The sequence below is a fragment of the Tupaia chinensis genome, unplaced genomic scaffold (assembly GCF_000334495.1).
Source record: "Tupaia chinensis unplaced genomic scaffold, TupChi_1.0 Scaffold000121_1, whole genome shotgun sequence".
Classification (NCBI taxonomy): domain Eukaryota; kingdom Metazoa; phylum Chordata; class Mammalia; order Scandentia; family Tupaiidae; genus Tupaia; species Tupaia belangeri.
In genome coordinates this window covers 904642-924630 of record NW_006159588.1, presented here as the reverse complement: position 1 = coordinate 924630, position 19989 = coordinate 904642, and the positions used below count along the sequence as shown (strand labels likewise).

The 19989-nt window shown below is 38.3% G+C and overlaps 1 protein-coding gene across 3 annotated transcripts in view; it reads left to right on the top strand.

Annotated features, from left to right (window-relative positions):
- Positions 1 to 19989, top strand: part of KDM4C (lysine demethylase 4C) — a 452171-nt gene that overhangs the window by 211426 nt on the left and 220756 nt on the right. For all 3 annotated transcript variants that reach the window (XM_014586260.2, XM_027770291.1, XM_006144466.3), the window contains 2 exons: positions 1522 to 1841; positions 6867 to 6975. In XM_014586260.2, coding sequence (XP_014441746.1) covers positions 1522 to 1841; positions 6867 to 6975 — 429 coding nt within the window. The remainder of the gene's footprint in view (positions 1 to 1521; positions 1842 to 6866; positions 6976 to 19989) is intronic.

Genomic DNA, 19989 nt, shown 5'->3' with positions numbered 1-19989 from the left:
GCCTAATTACCTTTGTTCTTCTCCAGCCTAATTACCTTTGTCCATAAGAATAGAGTTTAATGTTTTTTTTCAATGAATTCATGATTTAGTGGAGAACTAGACAAATAAACATGTAACTACCAATCAGTGTGGAAAATAGCATCAGAGAGACAGAATGAGGGAATGAGTATTGCTGGCCTATCAAGGTAGCACCTCACACTTAAAGGAGCTGGAGAGAGGAGGTTTTCTGGCCTGGGTGATATCTGAGTGGAAGTGTGATGAATGGAGAGCGGATAGTAAGGATGAAAAGGCAGGGAAGGGAGTTGCAAAAAACACAGAGAAAAGTGACAGAATCTGTATTCTTTTATTTTAATACTTCCTTATTATGGTTTCTACCATTGTTGAATGACATTAAACTTGTTATGAATTACTGGATGGTTTAGGGTAAGGGTGCTCAGTTGTGTTGGTTCTCTTGCTAGATGGTCGTTTGCATTTTGATTTTCAGGTTTTGAGACTGGGGAGAACCCTTAACTGAAAGACATGGCTGAGTTCAGCATGAGAGCCTGTATGTGATAGGTAGAAATGATGCTTGCGTGGTGGTGGTGGTGCTGGTGGTGGTGGTGGTGGTGGGGTGTGTGTGTGTGTATAAAAGGTAAGTAAATATGGCAGCAGAAGTGAAGCTTTTTTTTTTTTTTTTTAAAGAGGTTTTTGCTATAGGGCTCTTGCGCTTGCCAGACAGACAGAGAGAGACAGAGAGGTAGAAAGCGAGAAATCACCCCCCAGGGGGGATGGCCACACCCCAATCCCTTCTCCTCCATTCTCCTCTCGGGATCTTGGGCATGCACTCACATGCGCCTGGCGTAAGTTTAAGCCACCGGGTCCGGGACGCGAACCGTGGTCGACTATGTGGGAGTCCAACAACATAGCCAGTACTCTAACTGCTGGTCTCCAGAAGTGAAGCTCTTTACAAGATGTTTATCCTGTTATATGCTGTCAGTGTATAATGCAGGATCAGTGTAGGAAATAATTTTTATTGACTCTATATTGCCTTAGATGTGTCATTAACATATTTTTTTTGAACTGCAATGCTTCATTAGTAGCAGCTGTTAGCATTATATCCTGGGATATAATTCCTATTTTTAGATAAATCTTAAATTGCTGTTGCTTTGGATAATTTTAATAATCACCATGCCTGTTGATATTGGTCTGTAGTAGAATCTCTTTTTAATCTCTTGTTTTGCCTATTAGATGATTTTTTTTGCTAAATTCTAGATCTTACCTCAACACCTGCCTGTTGATATTGGTCTGTAGTAGAATCTCTTTTTAATCTCTTGTTTTGCCTATTAGATGATTTTTTTTTTGCTAAATTCTAAATATTACATCAACACCTAAGAAAGCATTGTGTTTTGGTGACCATTTATGCTCATATTTGTGGAAGTTTAGAATCAAATTGGATGATAATATCGATCGGAAATAGCTTAGCAGTTGTTCTCAGTAATACATCACTGCAAGATTTATTAATTCTTTTTTTTAACTTTTCAGAAAATAGCAGCTTAAGTATACCTATGATGGAGAAAATAAAGAGTGAAGGTGACAAAGCCTGTGCCATTATTGCACCTTCAAAACCCAAAGAATTGGACCATTCTGTACCATTATCTTCTGACAATGTGAAGGCTGAGGACTCGGATCCACCCAATCTTTCATGGCCAAAGTCACCCGAATCGTGTTCCTCAGTGGTGGAGAGTAATGGTGTGTTAACAGAGGGAGAAGAGAGTGATGTGGAGAGCCATGGGAGCAGACTTGAACCTGGGGAAATCCCTGTGGTTTCCAGTCGAGAGATAAATGGCCTCACAGCCCCCAGTGTAAGTGGTAATACTCATTTTCACTGTATTTATTGTATGACGAGAGCACTTTCTGAAAAAAAAAATGCTCTTATTCTGTGCACTAAAAATCTATTTTAGGGTAGAAGTTAATAAAATTCTATATTTATATGTTTGACTTGTATTCTTTTCATGAATGGAAGGCAAGCATTCTGTGAACTCTGTCTTCCATGGTGATAATTCAGAGTAAAGAGTTTTGGGCCACATTTTGAAGTTTAACTCTTTATCATTTTATATTTTTAACAAGTTAAATTCTGGGACCATCAGGTGGTGGTTAAGGTGTTGAACTCCTATGTTGCTGACTGTGGTTTGAGTTCTGGACCTGGTGGATTGAAATTCATGGTGTCTAGGTTTGTGTGCATGCCCAAAGTCCTGAGAAGAGAATTGAGGGGAAGGAATTGTGATGTGGCCATCCTCTGAGGGGTGATTTTTCACTTTGTCTCCCTCTGTCTCTCTTTGGCAAGCATGTGCCTTTTGGTAAAACCTTTAAGAAAAAGTCTTCATTTGAGGGTAAGTATAGATTGATATTCAATTATAAGAAAGAGTACAGAGAGATGTTGTATGCCTTTCATCCAGTTTTGTCCAGTTCAACTACCTTAGAAAGTATCACAACCATATTGACATTGACAGGGTCAAGATATAGCAGAAGGGACTAGGACCAGCAGGTGGCGTAATGGCTATGTGGCTGGACTCCCACATATTCGACTGTAGTTCAAGTCCCGGACCTGGTGGCTTAAACTCATGCTGGGTGCGTGTGTGTACACAAGATCCTGAGTGGAGAATGGGATTGTGGCATGGCCATTCCCCTGGGGGGTGATTTCTCACTTTCTGTCTCCCTGTCTCTCTGTCTTTCTAGTGAACACGTGCACCCTATAGCAAAAATCTCTCAAAAAAAAAAAGTTAATAAGTGTTAATGTAAGGAATACGTAATTTGATGGCATTGTAGAAAAAATATGTAACAAAGTTTATGTTAACCAGGCTGGGGAGAACTCACCTTCTGGGCTCTGTCCTCCTCTTCCCAACAGTTAGTATCCTACATCCCACAATTCCTACATGCTCTGTTGGGGCTCATCCAGTCAGGCTTTCTTTTGGCTGCTTTCATGGACTCCGAATCCTCTGAATCTCTGGCTCTGACCACTTCTAGAAACTAGCCTTTTCCTTCTCCAGATTGCAAAACTCCCCATTCTGTGTTTGGATTAGACTTCTGTGTTTCTCTGATGTCTCTGTATAATGTTAATATAATATGGTTTCAACATAAAGTGTTAATAAGATTGGGAGTAAGTCAGGTGAGCTTGGATCAGTAATGATTTTTGAAGCTCAGTAACCTCTTTTGGCCTATATAACCTGATCAGGGAATTCATGTGGATAAATGACGAGAGTGTCACATTTTCTTTTTCCATTTTTTTCCCCTTCAAATGTAGGGCTTATACGTTCACTAGAGAGACAGAGAGAGGACAAAAGTTCAAAATCACCCTTCTAAGGGATTTTTGGAATGTATTGCATACACACCTGGTCTTTCAAGCCCTGGTCTCAGACTCAAACCACAGAGTTGGCCATGTGGGATCTAGCACCTTAACCACACCAGTGCCTGGTCTGAGCATCACATTTTCGTGTTGGTTAATTGAGCTGTCTATTGAATAAACCCACTTCTTGACTGCTCCTATTCTTTTAAACTCTGGACCAAAGATCTTTTTTGCATACTTAATAGTGAGGGAGATTATAAAAGTACAGAAATTTTGAGTACCCTGTTTCTTAGGAGTCTTAAAATATCAAATAAAATGTAGCTAATTCCCTAATTTGACCCAAGGGTATTTATCCCTTTTTGTAGGATTGTATATCCCACTGAACTATAAAATAAATATTTATAAAAAGAATACATGTAAAAAAAATTGGCCCCATTTTTTATTTGAAATGGTAGCTACGAAAAGTTTGAAAATTGCATTCTCATTTTAGTTAGCCAAATTTACAACTTAATTTCAAATAGGGGTTAAATTGAACTAAACAGATATTGGGACTCTTCCTGTAATGTGAGTCAAATGCCTCCCTAACTATACGGTATTCCCCTTTATTCTGTACAGTATTCCTATTCTAAAAGATAGGAGGTAAAACACCCCCATCAACTGGTCTGTTTTAAAAGAAAGTGTAAGAGAAAGTGAGAGTGAGCGAACCCCATCATGCCTATTCCTTTTATTACAGTATTTTGTTCTAATTGTTCTTTTTACTATTAGTTAATTTCTGTTAATTTCTTGCTGTGCCTTACTTATAAATTAAACTTTAGTGTGGGTATATATTATCGGAGAAAACATAGTATATATCAGGTTTGGTAGTGTGTGTGATTTCAGGCATTGACTGGGTATCTTGGCATATATGCCTCATGGATATGAGGAATTAGTATATTTAAGCTACACTTTAAAAATTGGAATGCAAGTAAAGTAACTTTTCAGTTTCCCTGCTTTCAACGTAGGTGATACAGCCAGTATCATTAACGTTCATCTTTATCATTTCTCTGAGGAAAGACTGACAGCAGAGAAAACAAACATTGCTCTTGAGGCCAACTGGCTTGACTTGCTTCTTCCTGAATAGAGCTATGAGGTATTCTTTTCTCACATCATGGTGTCCAAGCACTCCTCTAAGTAATTCAGACCCAGTTAATTTTTCTTTGGTTTTGACCATTGCTTCTTGGCATGAAGTGTAATGCTCTGAGTATATTGGTAGCAGCTAGCCTTAATCCATTTACTCAATAAATATGAAGTTACTTTAAATTACTATCCATCTATCTATTTATAGATATGTCTATTCATCCATCCACCCATTCATTTTGGGCTCCATGCTTTCCACAGAACAAACTAAACATGTTCTCACTTTTTTCTTTTTTCCTTCTCATTTTCAGAGTAGATAAACACACACTGGAGAGCAATCGGGGTGGAGGCAAGGGTTGGGGTTGGGGGTGAGAAAGCACTCCCCATGAGGAATGGTCATGCCATAATTTCTTTTCAATTTCTCCCCTTGGGACTTTCAGCATACATTCTCACATGCCCAGCATGTTTTTCAAACTGCCCGATTTGGGACTTGAACCACTGTTGGCCATTTGGGATCTAGCTGCTGTAACCACTCTGTTACTGGCTGGCTTATATGTTCTTACTTTACATGCAGTTCTTGCTATACAAGATACTCTCCCTGTGATAGCCACATGGAAGGCTCCCTCATTGCACTCACGTTTCACTTAATTCTTACCTTGCCAGAAAGGCCTGTGGTGAATACCCCACTTAAAATTGTCCCCTCCCTATCTCTTTGCATTCTTTTTTCTTTCATATTTTTCCAATAATTTGCATACATTGAATAGTGCCTGATAAGTGTTTACACTTTACTTTTTATTTTTGGAAGATTTTTTTCTACAGGATGTGTGCACTCGCTGGAGAGACAGAGAGAGACAAAATGTAAGAAATCATCTCCTGGAGGGATGGCCATGCCGCAATTCTGTCTCTTCCAGTCTTGTCCTGGGATTTGGGGTATGCATGCACACATGCCTGGTGTGTTTCAAGTGGCTGGGTCTGGGCCTTGAACTGTGGTGCCTACGTGGGAGTCCAGTGACATAACCATTAGGCCATCTGCTGGTCCCATGCACTTTATTTTTTATTACTGGTTTTTTCCTCCACAATGCACAGTCAGAGAAAGTAGGCACTGATGGAATGTTTTCCTGGTAAAGTTCTAGCTCCTAAAACAGTGCAACACATAATAGGGGCTCCTTAAGCTTTTCTGCTCATGACTGTTTAATTTCCCACATTACCTTTTACCTATCATAAACAAAGGTGTATCGCATCCTATGTTACATTATCATGCTTACCCCACCCCGTAACCCCCTGCTTTGATTAAAATGTTTTTATACATTTTCTCAGAATCCTGTTTAGGAGTTTAAGACCCGAGTAGTCTCTTCACCTCTGTTCATTGCTTTTTCAACTCAAGGAAAGAAGTCAGGACTACTTTCTTATTTGTATGTATATATGTATTTTTGCCAGAGGGCATGTGTACTTGCCAGAGAGAAACAGAGACAGAAGGAAAGAAAGAAGCTGCTCTGACTTGGGCATGGTCATGCCTCATTCCCTGCTCCTCCATTTCTACATTCTGTTGGGGATTGCCTCCCCCCCCCCACACACACACACACGTACTGGCTTCTGTGTTTTAAAAGCCACTGAGGTTGAGATTCAGACTGTGGTCAGTCTTGTGGAATCCGGCTCCCTTAATGAGTAGGCTGGCCCAAGACAGCTTTCTTTCATAGACAATTCTTGATGTAAACTCCCTGGTTTTATCATTTCTCTAAGCCTCTCTCCCTTTGTAATTGAATGTGGAAGAAAGCTTGTAGCTTTCTAGATTCCCAGCTGGAGGGTGTTAAAGCATACAAGACCTTGTGCTTTTGAAAGAACATACAGTCTGGAGAGCCTAGGATGAAAGACTTCATAGAAAATTTAAGTGGTTTCAAGATGGCACTAATGTATCATTAAACACCCCGATATCTTTTTATTTCTTGTTTGAGTCACTGTGGACGTAAAATAGAAGTGGCTATTTGTTTTGAATGGGAGGAGGCATACACCTCAGACTGGCAGGATCTCTTTCTCTGTGAGCATAGAAAGCCAAGTCACCTGCCAAATGTTCACAAGGGAACCACATATATGTGACTAAATGCCACTGTCCTTATGTTTCTATGAGTTCATAACGCTAAACTGAGATTCTTTTTAGAAAAATTTTTTAAAAACGTGCCAACTGTTGAACTTACTGTAGTCTTGATAAGTCTATCTTGCCCTTTAACTAGTATTTTAAGATGAATTGGTAGAAGAGTTTATTGATCTCTTGGTACTTTTTCTTTTTACTTTATATTTAAATTTTGTTAAGGGCTAATTCTCTTAAGAGTGGTATAAACCCATGCATAGTGTCTTCATAATTGTCTGAAATCATTGTGAGATGTTGATTTTTGTTTAAAACATGTTTCTCCCATTTTTGTTCTGTAACCAGATAATAGAGGGAGAGACCAAAACTGCCAAGAGTTGGCGCCATCCACTTAGTAAGCCTCCAGCCAGGTCCCCGATGACGCTCGTGAAGCAGCAGGCAACTAGTGATGAAGGTGAGCTTGCAGCATTTTTCAAGTTTTTTTTTTTTGTTGTTGTTGTTGTTTTGTTTTCAATATAGATACTTGTTGTAACAAAGTGATATAAAACAGTGCTTAGTGCAGAGGAAATCTGACTATATGGTAAATGCATACCTGTGGGAGGTCATCAGTAATACACAATTTACAAGCAAATGGAATTTGGATATTAGGGCTAAAGACTTGGTTTATTTAACCTAGTCATATCATTAAGTAAAAGTTTTTGTGTTTCATATCATGATATGAAATTGGTCATTCCTGATGTTCACTTTAAGGTTTCCCAGAATCTGAGAATCACTTCTCTAAAGCTATGAAATATAGAAGTAACATGTTAGAAGCTTCTTTGACAGACAAATACATTAAAAGATATTGTCCTGTCTTTTAGCCTGAATCCATTAAGTTCATGTAAACCTCATTGAATAAGAAACTGCATGAAATACTTACATACCCAGCTATACCTGGTACATGGTAGAACATCTTCTCTCCTTAACTGTTAGGTCGTTTGGAAAGTCACAGAGTATTTTTTGTTTTTCAACATGAAAATGTGTCATGATCGTCCCAACGATCCAGTAGTTTACATTGATGTGTCTTGATGTAACAGTTTTATTTACAATCAGTTAATATTACAGGATGTAACATTTATTTATTTTTTTGCTTAATCTAGTTTCACTTTTATTTTTTTCTAAAATGTCTTTTTTAAAAAAAATAATAATTTTATTTAACTTTATTTATTTGTCTTAATTTGACCGGAGAGGGACAGGGACAGAGAGAGACAGAGAGGGAAAGTGAGAAAGCAAGCTGCCAGGTCCGAGACTCAAACTGTGGTCAGCCATGTGAATATCCAGCACCCTTAATCACCATGCCACCTGCTGGCACCTCTAAAATGTCTTTTTGTTGTCTTAAGTTAAAATCAGATCACTGATCCGATAATTGTTTATTTTTTTTTCAAGTATGTCTTAGCATCAGGAGGGCCTCATTTTTCCATTTCTGAATGATCACTTCAGTTTTCTAGAAAGAGTTTTTTTTTTTTGTAGTATTTTCCATTAGTGATAGAAATTGTTAATTTAAATCACCATTCTGTGAGGATCCTGTCAAGAGAGTGATGTGATAACTTCTTGTTTAGATTAATTATAGCAGGATATATAAATATTACTAGAGTATGGACACTTTTGCTGATTTTTTTCCCTTTCATTTTCTGCCTTCTTTTATAACGTGTTTAGTTAGAAAAAAAAGTAATGGGTATAGAGATCAGATAAGTATGGTAGTAGTTTCTATGAAACCAACACAGGGTAGAAATCTGGCCAGAGTAATAGAAGTAATGAAACTTCCCAGATATCATCATGTTGCGTTCTTCTTGCTCTTACTTTATTACATTCAGCAAAAACCATTTTCCTCTTAGTGTCAAGATAATTAAAGTACAATCTGGTATAAAGTAATTAATACTTAACATATATTACCCTTGAATTTGAATTACCCTTAATAGCCTGTCTACAGCATGGCTTTTCTGAAGGCAGCAAGTGGGCTGTACTCACATCCGAGGAAAGCGGCTTGCTCCGTGTTCTTACATCCCTAGGAAGCTAATTATCATTCTGACCATCATAAATTGTCCCGGAACTCCCCCCTGGAAGCAGTTCTGATTTCAGTCTGTATATTTGTAATATTGTAAATGGGTTTGTCTAATGAAGTTGTCTAAGTTTTAGGTCAAATATCTTCATGAAACATGGATGATTTTAGATTTTGTAATAATGTCATTTCCATTCTTACATGTCAAATAGAAAAATTAGAAAATTTGTGTGATGACCAAAGAATTTTACAAGCTCCAAACTGCTCATGGAGCATATTCTGTGGCCTGGCATACTTTATTTACATCACTGGGTGTTTGCAGGTTACCTCAGCATTTTTCCTGTTGTTCGTGGTGTTGGAAGAGTCAATGTTATCAGAATGTGACGAGCCGTGGGTTTAGTGCTCACCGGGAGTGCACAGTCCATGTCCAGCTGGAAATCTGACCATGTGACAAATGCATCCCTTTCAGGGGCCATAAGTAATAAATAATTTACAAGCAAATGGAATTTGGATTTTAGGCATAAAGACTTTGTTTATATGATCTAGTCATATTATCAAGTATAAGTCTTTGTGTTTCATATCATGTTAAGAAATGGATCATTCCTGACATTTACCTTAAGATTTTCTAGAATTTGAGAATCACTTCGCTAAAGCTCTGAAATTACAGGAGTAACATGTCAGCAGCGTCTTTGCATTGTCCTTTTAGCCTGAATCCATTGATCACATGTAAACCTCGTTGAGTGAGAAACGGCATGAAATACTTATATATACAGTTATACTCTAAGTCTTGTCTCCTTTTATACTCCCCCTATATAGGAGCCTAACTATATTATAATTGCATCTATATAATTTCATCTTTGAAAACAGTCAGTGTGCCCTGTTGATGAATGAGCTCTTCTCTATTGAAATTGTCTTGTGGCCCCTCAACATAAAGGCTGCAAAGGCAACGATGCTTCATCTAACGCCTCCAGGAGCTGCTTGGTAACTGGAAGATGACACATCTCTATGTTTTTTTTTTTAGGAAAGCACAGTGGCTCTTTGATGCTCACATGGCCTGAAACTGTGGAAATCATTATGACTGGTGTCAAATCTCATAATTGCAGAATTAGTGAGGATTTCTGGACTCTTATCCTGTCCTTTCCCAGAAAAAATATTTTCCTTATTTAGCAGTAAAATAGTAGAATTGTCATTTATATTAAAGAGAAGGTGCATAATAAAGGAATGATGATTAGGATATAGTATCCCTACATGAAAATTAGTCTTTATATTTAACCAAATGTTATCTTAAATATAGACTACTTATTTATAAAAAAAATTCAAAAGTATCTTTTCTTTCTTTTTTTTTTTTAATTTAAGCTTATTAATTGAGAGAGTTGGGTGAAGGGTTTCATGCAATTCTCTCCCAGCCTCCCAGCTTGCCAGAATCACTGGCGTGTTCAGTTCTACCCATGATGTGAATTCTGGGCCTTCCCATAGGGCTCTAGCATTACCTAGCAGTGCCCTACAGCCTGCACCTCTGTGGCTGGGCTATATCTTTTTTTAAATTGAAATGTTATTCAGTTGCATTTCCCCCAAGATTTTTAGTGATTATATATTAAAATTCTATTTATTTTCCTGTTTATAATACTAATTACATAAATATTGCATTGAAATGTTCAGAAAAGGTGTATAGACTGTTTTATTTGCGAAGCATCTCAGATATGTGTCCATCCTGTTGTGATATAAAAGCATTGCCTCATTCCTTCCCCTGTGTGAGTTCAGTGTTCCCCAGAAGGAGCATGTGTGTGTAGCACGGGTGAAGAGGCAGATTGTGAGAGCAGTGTTCTATGTGGACTTGGAAGGTACTGGAAAGGAGGTGACAAGGCCACTTTGGACGGTCAGATCAGAGACCTGAGGCAGTTTTTCTTTTCGTTGGTTGGTAAGGATGCCTGCCCAAAGGCTCTCTCAGGTTGCCTCTCGAAGTTCCCAGTCCTTTGTAGGTGATGTACTCAGCTCTTCAGTCTGGCTTTGAGGCCAGTAATAGTCTAGTTCCCACTTCTCTCTCAGCTTCATGTCCCTCCTCTCCTCTCCATGAATCCTCCTCCTTTGTTCCCATTTAGATCTACCCTGCCGCATACTTATTCTGGGTATGGTTTGCTGCTTCCGCATGTTTTTCCAAATTATTGTTTTACGTGTGATGTCCCTTTACTTCTTCTTGGGACCATTCTTAACCACTTCTGATCACTCACCTCTCCTCCTCTATATCTTCTCTATGCACTTAGCTCCCTCATAACACTGATCAATCAATCACCTTCATTTTGCTTCATTATCAGTCTACCTTCCTACTCTCACTGCTCTCCTTTGCCTCCCTTCCAAGTCCTTGACAGCGAAGTGAGTACTGCAATCGTGGCTTAACCTACCTTTGGATCCAGCGTCAGGGAAACATTGGATAAGGCGATCATCAAACCTTGAAATCACCCATTAAATGGATCGCCAGTAGCATAATATAGCATATGCTGTCATATTAAAAGAAAAATGTAAATAGTTGTCCAGGAAATATTCTCTGAACATATATGTGTATGGAAAAACATATTGATTTAATTACTTGTAGACACATGAGCAAATTTTTATTTAATATGTTAGCATCGTGACAGAGTTGGATTTTTCTCTACCTCTGGCCAACTCTTTTTTTTAATATGACATGAAAGTTTATTGTTTATTACTGTTTTATTACATAGCCTATTAGTGAATACACCACATGGGATTGTCTTAAATGACAATGAGGCACATTTCTGGTTCCTCTGAGAACCTCGATGCCATCTGTCTTTTGGATGGTCCAGTTTCTTACGATGTGTGTGATACTGTCCGTGAGGATACCAATGATGCTTGGCAGTAAGTCGTTCTATCATGGGTCCTTGTTCAAAGTGCTGACTTTTCTCTTCTATCCTGGATTTTAGCACTTGATCATGTGTTTATTATTATGCACAGGATCTGGTTTAGGGATAGCTTTTCTGTGTTCATATGGAATGTCCACAGATGGGTGGTAGCACACTATCGTCTTGCCATCAGATGTCAAAGAAAGCTCCACTTCCCAATTAAAGTCATCTGGAAGAGAAGAATATGTAGATTTATGACAAATACAAAATAAAGCTCCATTTTGGGTTGGAAGGAAATGTTTCAAGATGGTTGTCTTTGATATTACACATTTTATTGCTACTACTGCCATGGTGAATCAAGAGCCTTCTTAGGTGGCACAAAAAAAGCTGTTCTGAAGAGAAATTGCTTTTAAAATCTACTTTTAGACAAACTACTTTTTAACCCTTGACAGATCATCACTGTGAGCCCGCCATGTCTCAATACCCGCCCTGCAAGCTGGCCAACTTTTAAAACACCTTTAAAGTTACAGTGTAGCGGATATGTTGCAGATGTGGCCAGTGCCATGCTCCTAGGGTTACAGTTCCATACCAGGGCCTAAATATTTGCTTTGTTTAAGCCATGGTAGCCTAAAGAGTGACTTCTGTTTCTCTCATCCCGCATTGGAATAATGCATATGTTTATGACTTCAGCTCATGAAGTTAAAAATATGATTAGGAAATGGATTTCCCCCTGATATTTCCTTTTTCTTGAGAAAGGAGTGTAGCTTGAGGGAGAAAATAAGAAAAGCTGAAAATAATGTCAGAGCAAGAAAAAGTCACTAGTGATCTTAACTTCTCTCATCTTTGGATTTTATGTTTCTGTTTTTTATAAAATCATTCTTTCACATACACATTTGTGTACATTTACACACATAGACATGTATAAAACACAGACCCACACATGCGTGCACACATACACACAATGCAGTATGGAGAAATGAAGAGAGCACTTGACACTGATTAAAAAGACTAAGTGGAATAACTACAATGTCTGATAATAGACAATTGTTTCAATGAAGTATGATGCAGCAATTCGATGAAACACTTTGAAGCTATGAAGAATACTTACAACGCAATATATTTAGTAATCTAGAGACAATGCCTCTTATATCAACAGTCCCCACCTTATGGTTCAGTTTTAAGATTTTTTGACTTTACAGTCGTACAAAACTGATACACAGTCAGTAGAACCTAAACTTTGAATTTGATCTTTTAGTGCACTCTTTTTTTTTTTTTTTGGAGAGGTTTTTGTGATAGGGCGCATGTGCTCGCCAGACAGACAGAGAGAGACATAGTGACAGAAAGTGAGAAATCACCCCCCAGGGGGAATGGTCATGCCTCAATCCCTTCTCCTCCATTCTTGTCTCAGGATCTCGGGCACGCACGCACACGCGCCCAACGTGAGTTTTAAGCCACCGGGTCTGGGATGCGAACCGCGAACGTGGGAGTCCAGCGACATAGCCATTACGCTAACTGCTGGTTCCCTTAGTGCACTCTTTTTTTTTTTTTTTTTCTTTTTTTCCTTAGTGCACTCTTGATAAGCTGTACAGTGTTTCCCCACGATGGTGGACAGTGACAGTGAGCCATTCTGTTTTTCAGTAGTCAGTTTTTCATGAAATAGGCTTCATGTTTGATGATTTTTGTCCAACTATAATAGGCTTCTGTAATTGTTTTGAGGATCTAAGGTAAGCTAGGTTAGCTATGATATTTGGTTGGATAATTGTAATAAATGCATTTTTGAAGTACGATATTTTCAACTTACACCGGGCACATAGCCATTACGCTAACTGCTGGTTCCCTTAGTGCCCTCTTTTTTTTTTTTTTTCTTTTTTTCCTTAGTGCACTCTTGATAAGCTGTACAGTGTTTCCCCACGATGGTGGACAGTGACAGTGAGCCATTCTGTTTTTCAGTAGTCAGTTTTTCATGAAATAGGCTTCATGTTTGATGATTTTTGTCCAACTATAATAGGCTTCTGTAATTGTTTTGAGGATCTAAGGTAAGCTAGGTTAGCTATGATATTTGGTTGGATAATTGTAATAAATGCATTTTTGAAGTACGATATTTTCAACTTACACGAGATTTATTGGGATCTATCCCGTTAGATGTCAAAGAGCAACTATGGAAAGTTTAATATAGTTAGTTCAACCAGGTTTTTCTACATTGAAAATATTTTGAGGCAAGTAATTTTCTTCCAGTCATCTTAGAAAGTACTTCACCTATAGAGGGACCAGCAGGTGGTGTAATGGCTACATCACTGGACTTTCAGGTAGTCAACTACGGTTCAAGTCCTGGACCCAGTGTCTTAAACTCATGCCAGGTGAGTGTGCGTGTGTGCCCAAGATCCCGAGAGGAGAATGGAGGAGAAGGGATTGCGGCGTGGCCATTCCCCCTGGGGGGTGATTTCTCGTTTTCTGTTTCTCTCTCTCTCTCCTTCTGGTGAGTATACACACCCTATCGCAAAAACCTCTCCAAAAAAAAATAATAATGAAGTACTTAACCTATATATTAGCAGCTTTGGTTTCTGTATTTGTTGCTTTCCTACTCATTTTAATGTCTTCCTGCTTTACAAATGTTTTATCCCATGGCATTTTTTTTCTGACTAGCATGTTCAGCAACACACTAATTCTGCTGGCACAAACTCCAGACTTCTGAACTGGCATTAGGCTAATAGTCAGCCTGTGTTGACAATGATGTTCTTCTGAACATGCATTTTATCAACCTCTCCACATTTCTCCTGCCCTCATGTTTTTTGGTTTGTTCATTGAAGCTTATATCTTGTACACACATATGCATTTGTTCACCAGTATTTTTTTCCTTTGGAATTTTAGTAAATTTATTCCCAATAAAATTTCCAGTTTTCCCTATGATTGCTTTAGAAATACTTACTGCTTATTTTACTTATTTTGTACCTGACACTCTTGGTTAAGAAATGAGGTTAGTGACGTTTCTAATTCACCTATATAAAGAGGACAAGCCCTACTAACGTGAAGAAGACTGCATGAATATGACAGTTGCCGACACATTGATACTTTGCTCAGCAATAACCACTTACAGTTGGTGATGGTTGCAGTCAACACACTTGTGCTGGGACTAGAGTTGTGCCAGCACAACTGAAAGTTTTTTATATATAATTATTTATTTTAAATTTTATTTATCCATTCATATATTTTAATTTGACCAGAGAGAGACAGAGAAAGAGAGAGAGAGAGAAAGTGAGAAAGCAAGCCAACAGATCCAGGACTTGAACCGTGGTCAGCCATGTGGGAGTGTCTAGCGCCTTAACCACCATGCCACCTGCTGGTCCCCAACACAACTGACAGTTTTATGAAACTATGTAAGATTCTTAATTAGGTGATTTCACTTTAGTTTCCTATGCTAATCATTTAAACATTTTTCTGTAACAAACATCTCTATTATATTTGATCAAAGAGAGTTTTATAGAATTTGAAGTGTCTGTGTGATAGACCAGATTACTTAATTATCCTCCAGTTACTGAACAGCCAGGAACTATCTATAATGTAAAACAACCAACCTTGATGTCTGCATTGAGTGAGGAATAACCTAAGGAATGACATCTCTCCATGTCCCCAGTCATGGCCAATCAGCCTCCCTCATCTCCCCGCCATTAGCTATGCAATGCCTTCATTGCTCCATACCTGTGTTTACAAAGTAGAAATTTTAGCAGCACCTGTGTATAGAGTTGTTTGAGGGGTTGAAAAAACGACGTGTGTATAAAATGTTCAGATGAGTGTTTGGTACATAATGAATGTTTGTTGCTGTTGCTGCTATGATTTGATTATGAGGATTGGGGGAAGGATGATTGCTGAGCACTCAGAAAGTGAGGGAAATCCAGAGGGTATTTAGAGAGAAATGACATGCAGATTTGTAAGGGTGAGTTAATCCTGCAGCTGTTTCAGGTAAACATGGTTGCACTGAGGTGGAGGCACTCAGACTCCCTAGGATGGCCTGGACACAAGATGCTGGACTGTTAAAGACTATGCCCTTATTTAAGGGTGCACTTGGGAAAAGCAGAGCCAAAACCAAAACCAACCATGGAGACAGGCAGAAAACAGGAGAGCTCGTTTGCCTAGACCATTGGTTTGGGTGGGAAATAGGAATACAATAGAAAGGAAAGTCAGCCTATGATTACTAGCCATATATCTGCTGCCAGCTTTGTACTTCTTATTCTATGTCAGAAATTTAAAATGAGGGACCAGCAGTTAGCGTAATGGCTATGTCGCTGGACTCCCAATGTAGTTGACTGCAGTTCGAGTCCTGGGCCTTGTGGCTTAAACTCATGCTGGTTGTGTGTACGTGCTTGCCCAAGATCCTGAGAGGAGAATGGAGGAGAAGGGATTGCAGTATGGCCATTCCCCCTGAGAGGGTGGTTTCTTACCCTATAGCAAAAACCTCTCAAAAAGAAAAAAAAAAAAAAAAACGGGAACCAGCAGTTAGCGCAATGGCTATGTCACTGGTCTCCCACATAGTCGACCGCGGTTCGCGTCCCAGACCCGGTGGCTTAAACACGCCGGGCGTGTGTGCGTGCATGCCCAAGATCCCGAGAGGAGAATGGAGGAGAAGGGATTGCGGCGTGACCATCCCCTCTGGGGGGTGATTTCTCACTTTCTGTCTCTCTGTCTCTGTCTGGTGAGCGCACGCGCCCTATAGCAAAAACAAAGAAAAAAGAAAAGCAAGTGTTTCCTGGCTTAACAGCAGAAGAAATTTGAAAGATCTTTTGATTCCACCCTGGAGAAATGTCTGGTTGACTAATAGACAGTAGCTTTTGGAGTCCTGGCTTTATTCCTTATAGGTTTTTTGACTTTGGGCAAGTCTTCTCTCTGACTTTAGTTTCTTCCTGTATAATATGAGACTTGGTCATGAATAATCAGGGTTTTATGACATTACTTACCCTGTGAGTTTGGGGCATTTTAATAGAAATAACATGTAATGATTATGTCAAAGGCTACATTTTGAAAGAACTGAGTGTTACTGAGCTGAATTTTGAAAAAGAACTCTTTAGTTAAATTTCTAGAATTATTAACATGCAATGATTGAAAGATACAGATACCTATCAATGCTGTGTTTACTCATGTTCAGAGGTGACCCATCTGTGAGTTTGAATATTGGCAAGATTCTGATTAAAGCCCTGGTTATGGTTCTGATTTTCTCTAATATGAATTGTTTGGATAACTATCAGTCATCACTTCAGTCAGTGCAGTACGAGAAAGACCTGCCAAGCATCTCTTTGAAATTAAAGACGTCTTAGACCTGATTCCTATCTTTGTAATGTCTGCATGCCTTGAAGGTTAGATTAATAGTGTATTTCAGGCAATGTCATAGTAATTTACTTTTTCGGAAGCCTGTATATATTAATATAATTCATTTAGTAATGGATTAAATATTTAAATACAGAGATGGAAGAGATGTAATTCATGACTTCATTTAGAGATTGTTTTTGATGTTTGACCATTATTTAACCCATTTAGGCTTTCAGTTTTTTTGAAGAATAAAATGTATACATTTAAGCACTTTTATGGAAATGAAATCTTAGAAGACCAGTTTAACTAAATTTAATCACTTCTGCAAATAATTTTCTCTGTTTTAGACTGTGTTTATTAAATTATTTGTGTTTTAAATGCAATTGAATACTAAATTACTCCTAAGCATATTTTCCCAACACTAGAACTACCCACTAATTTTACTGTATCAGAAATTTTTCTTTTTTTTTCTTTTGGGCTGGGATTGTTTGAGATTTCCTGTGTTTTCTGAATATTTAACCTGTAACGTTCTTGTCACTGTATTACCTGAACTACTAATATAGAAACGACCTCTTGGGGACTTTGCAATTATCCTGCAAACAAAATGACATTATTTAGAATTGTAATTATAACTAGAGATTAAGTTATTGGAATTTAGAGTAGATGGTTCCACTTTAGTTTTGGTCGATAATTGTTTTAGGGAGTTATGCTCTCCCGATCCTGGCATTCTGTAACTTTTCCTTTTCTGACTGCATTGGTGTATATATTTGCCAGTCATAATTTTATTTATTTTATTTTACAAATTTATTAAGTGAATATCTTGACCAATTATAACAGTAATACCTTTTTATTCAAACATTACAACTATTGCATTTACATATCAAATTCAGATATTACTTCAAATATTAAAAGCACTCTGGGCCAGCTGGTGGTGTGGTTAAGGCAGCTGGCTTAACACCACTACTGTCTGTGTGGTTTGAGTCTTGGACTGGATGGCTTCAAAAATGTACTGGGTGTGTGTATGTGCATGAAAATCATGAAAGAAGGGAGATATGTAGGAAAAGGGATTGTGGCGTGATCATGCCCCATGGAGGGTGCTTTCTTACTTTCTCTGTCTCTCCAGTGATGCACTAAATTGGAAAATAATTGCTTTTAAAAAATTATTTTGTTTATTCATTCATTTATTTTAACTTGACCAGAGAGAGATATAGAGAGAAAGAGACTGGGAAAGTGACAAAGCAAGTCACCAGCTCCAGGACTCAAACCATCGTCAGCCATGTGGGAATGTCAGGCGCCTTGACAACCATACCACTTGCTGGTCCCCTTAATGGCAACATTTTAAAAAGAAAAAAAAAAAAGAATAAGCACTCATTTGTTTGTTTTGCCAAATCATAATGGGCACCTCTCCTCTCTTTATTGGTGGGTATGTGCTGAGACTTGAGTCTTGGTCTCTCTGAGGCTGTTAAGTCTATTTGAGGGCCAGCATGTGGCATGGTGGTTGAGACACTAGATTTCCACATGACAAACTGTAGTTCGAGTTCAGAGCTAGTGGCTTATTTTCTCTCTCTCTGGTATGCACACGTGCCCGAAAGCAAATTATCAACAACAGCAACAGCAATAATAGTAAGTAAAATTAAATAAATAACTCTTTTAAAAAAGTCTATCTGGTCCCAGAAAACAGTCATATAATCTGTAAGGCTATATATTCAGCTGTATGATGACTTGGGTGGAGTATTGATGCAAGGTTTCATTTAAACTTTAAAATCCATTGATTCCACAAAAATATGATAGGTTTTCATTGAAAAGGAAAGTAGTGAAGTGTAGATACAGCCCTCATCAACAGAGTTTCTCCTTTATAAAAAGCCCTTTTTTCTAACAGTTTTGAAAAACAAATGCTGTTTTATGTCTGCTATATGTCATGCTCCAAATGCTATTATTTTTTTCATAATGATCTTCTCTTCATTCTATCAGACTTGAGGTAATACTATACTTTCATAATAAAAACAGTTATATTTCTGTCTGTTTAAGCAATAAAAATAGCATATTCAGCAGAATACTAAGGTGATTCCCTTGGAATTTTTGTTGATAGGTTGCAGCTAGTGTTTTCTTGCATTAGGTAGACCTAAAATATTAGATTTAATTGGCACTCAGATTCAATGGATATTTTACCTACCACTCAGGTCTATACTAACAGTAGGTGTTCTTAGTTTAGCATGATTTTTTTTTTTGTCAGCAAATTCCATTGGAAGCCCCAGCGCATTGACTTTTACTGTAATATAGGGAATAACGTCAAAAACACCTTGCTTTTATTAATCTAGTGGCTCAGCAAGGTTTTGATTAAATTAGAGACAAAAATATTAGCTTTGAAACTTATATTATACAATCACTTTTTGTGCTTTTCACATACAGTCTTGAAATTTCCTGAGCAACTGTTGGCATGATGCCTTACAATCAGATAGATGTTTGATCATGTTGGAAGCATTGGAATTGTACGCCAGTTGTCAATATTGATTCTTTTGACTTCATGCATGCCTATTTCTCTTCAAGTCTTATATAAAACATCTGAGAAGTATATTTTGACACAGTAGTTGCTTGGTTCCTTCCATTATTTAGAAGAACAAATATAGTGGAATGGCACCAAAGCTAGTGGTTGAGCGAGCTCAGTCCTGTGTGGCAACCTGAGGTTTGAATCCGGGCCATGGTGGCTTGCAAAACACTCCAAGTGGGTGTGTGTTTGCACCCCAAATCCCTACAGGATGGAGAAGTAGAGGAGAAGGGATTATGGTATGACTGTACCCCTTCATGGGATGCTTTCTCCCACGGTCTTGCTCTTCTGGCAAGCACACTTGCCCTCTGGCAATTAAAAAAAATTATTGTATTAGGTTAAAATATATGAATTGTCAGTATTTGATTATATGTTTATTTTCTTTTAAAAGAGTGCTATGCCTCTGCAGTATGAAATGCTTAGGAGAAAATGAAATTTTTTAAATTCATGGTAGTAGCACTATGGCCAGCAGATGGCATGGTGGTTCGGGTACTGGATCCCACACGGCCTCTATGCAGTTCACGTCCTAGACCTGGCAGCTTGAAAAACATGTCAGGCACATAAGTGTGCCCAAAATCTTGAGGGGAAAATGGAAGAGAAGGGATTGAGGCGTGGCCATCCTTGCGGGGCATGATTTCTCTTTCTCTTTCTCTCTCTCTCTCTCTCTCTAGGGCGCACATACGCTCTCTCTCTCTCCTCTCTCTCTCGCGAGTGCTTATGCCCTACGGCATA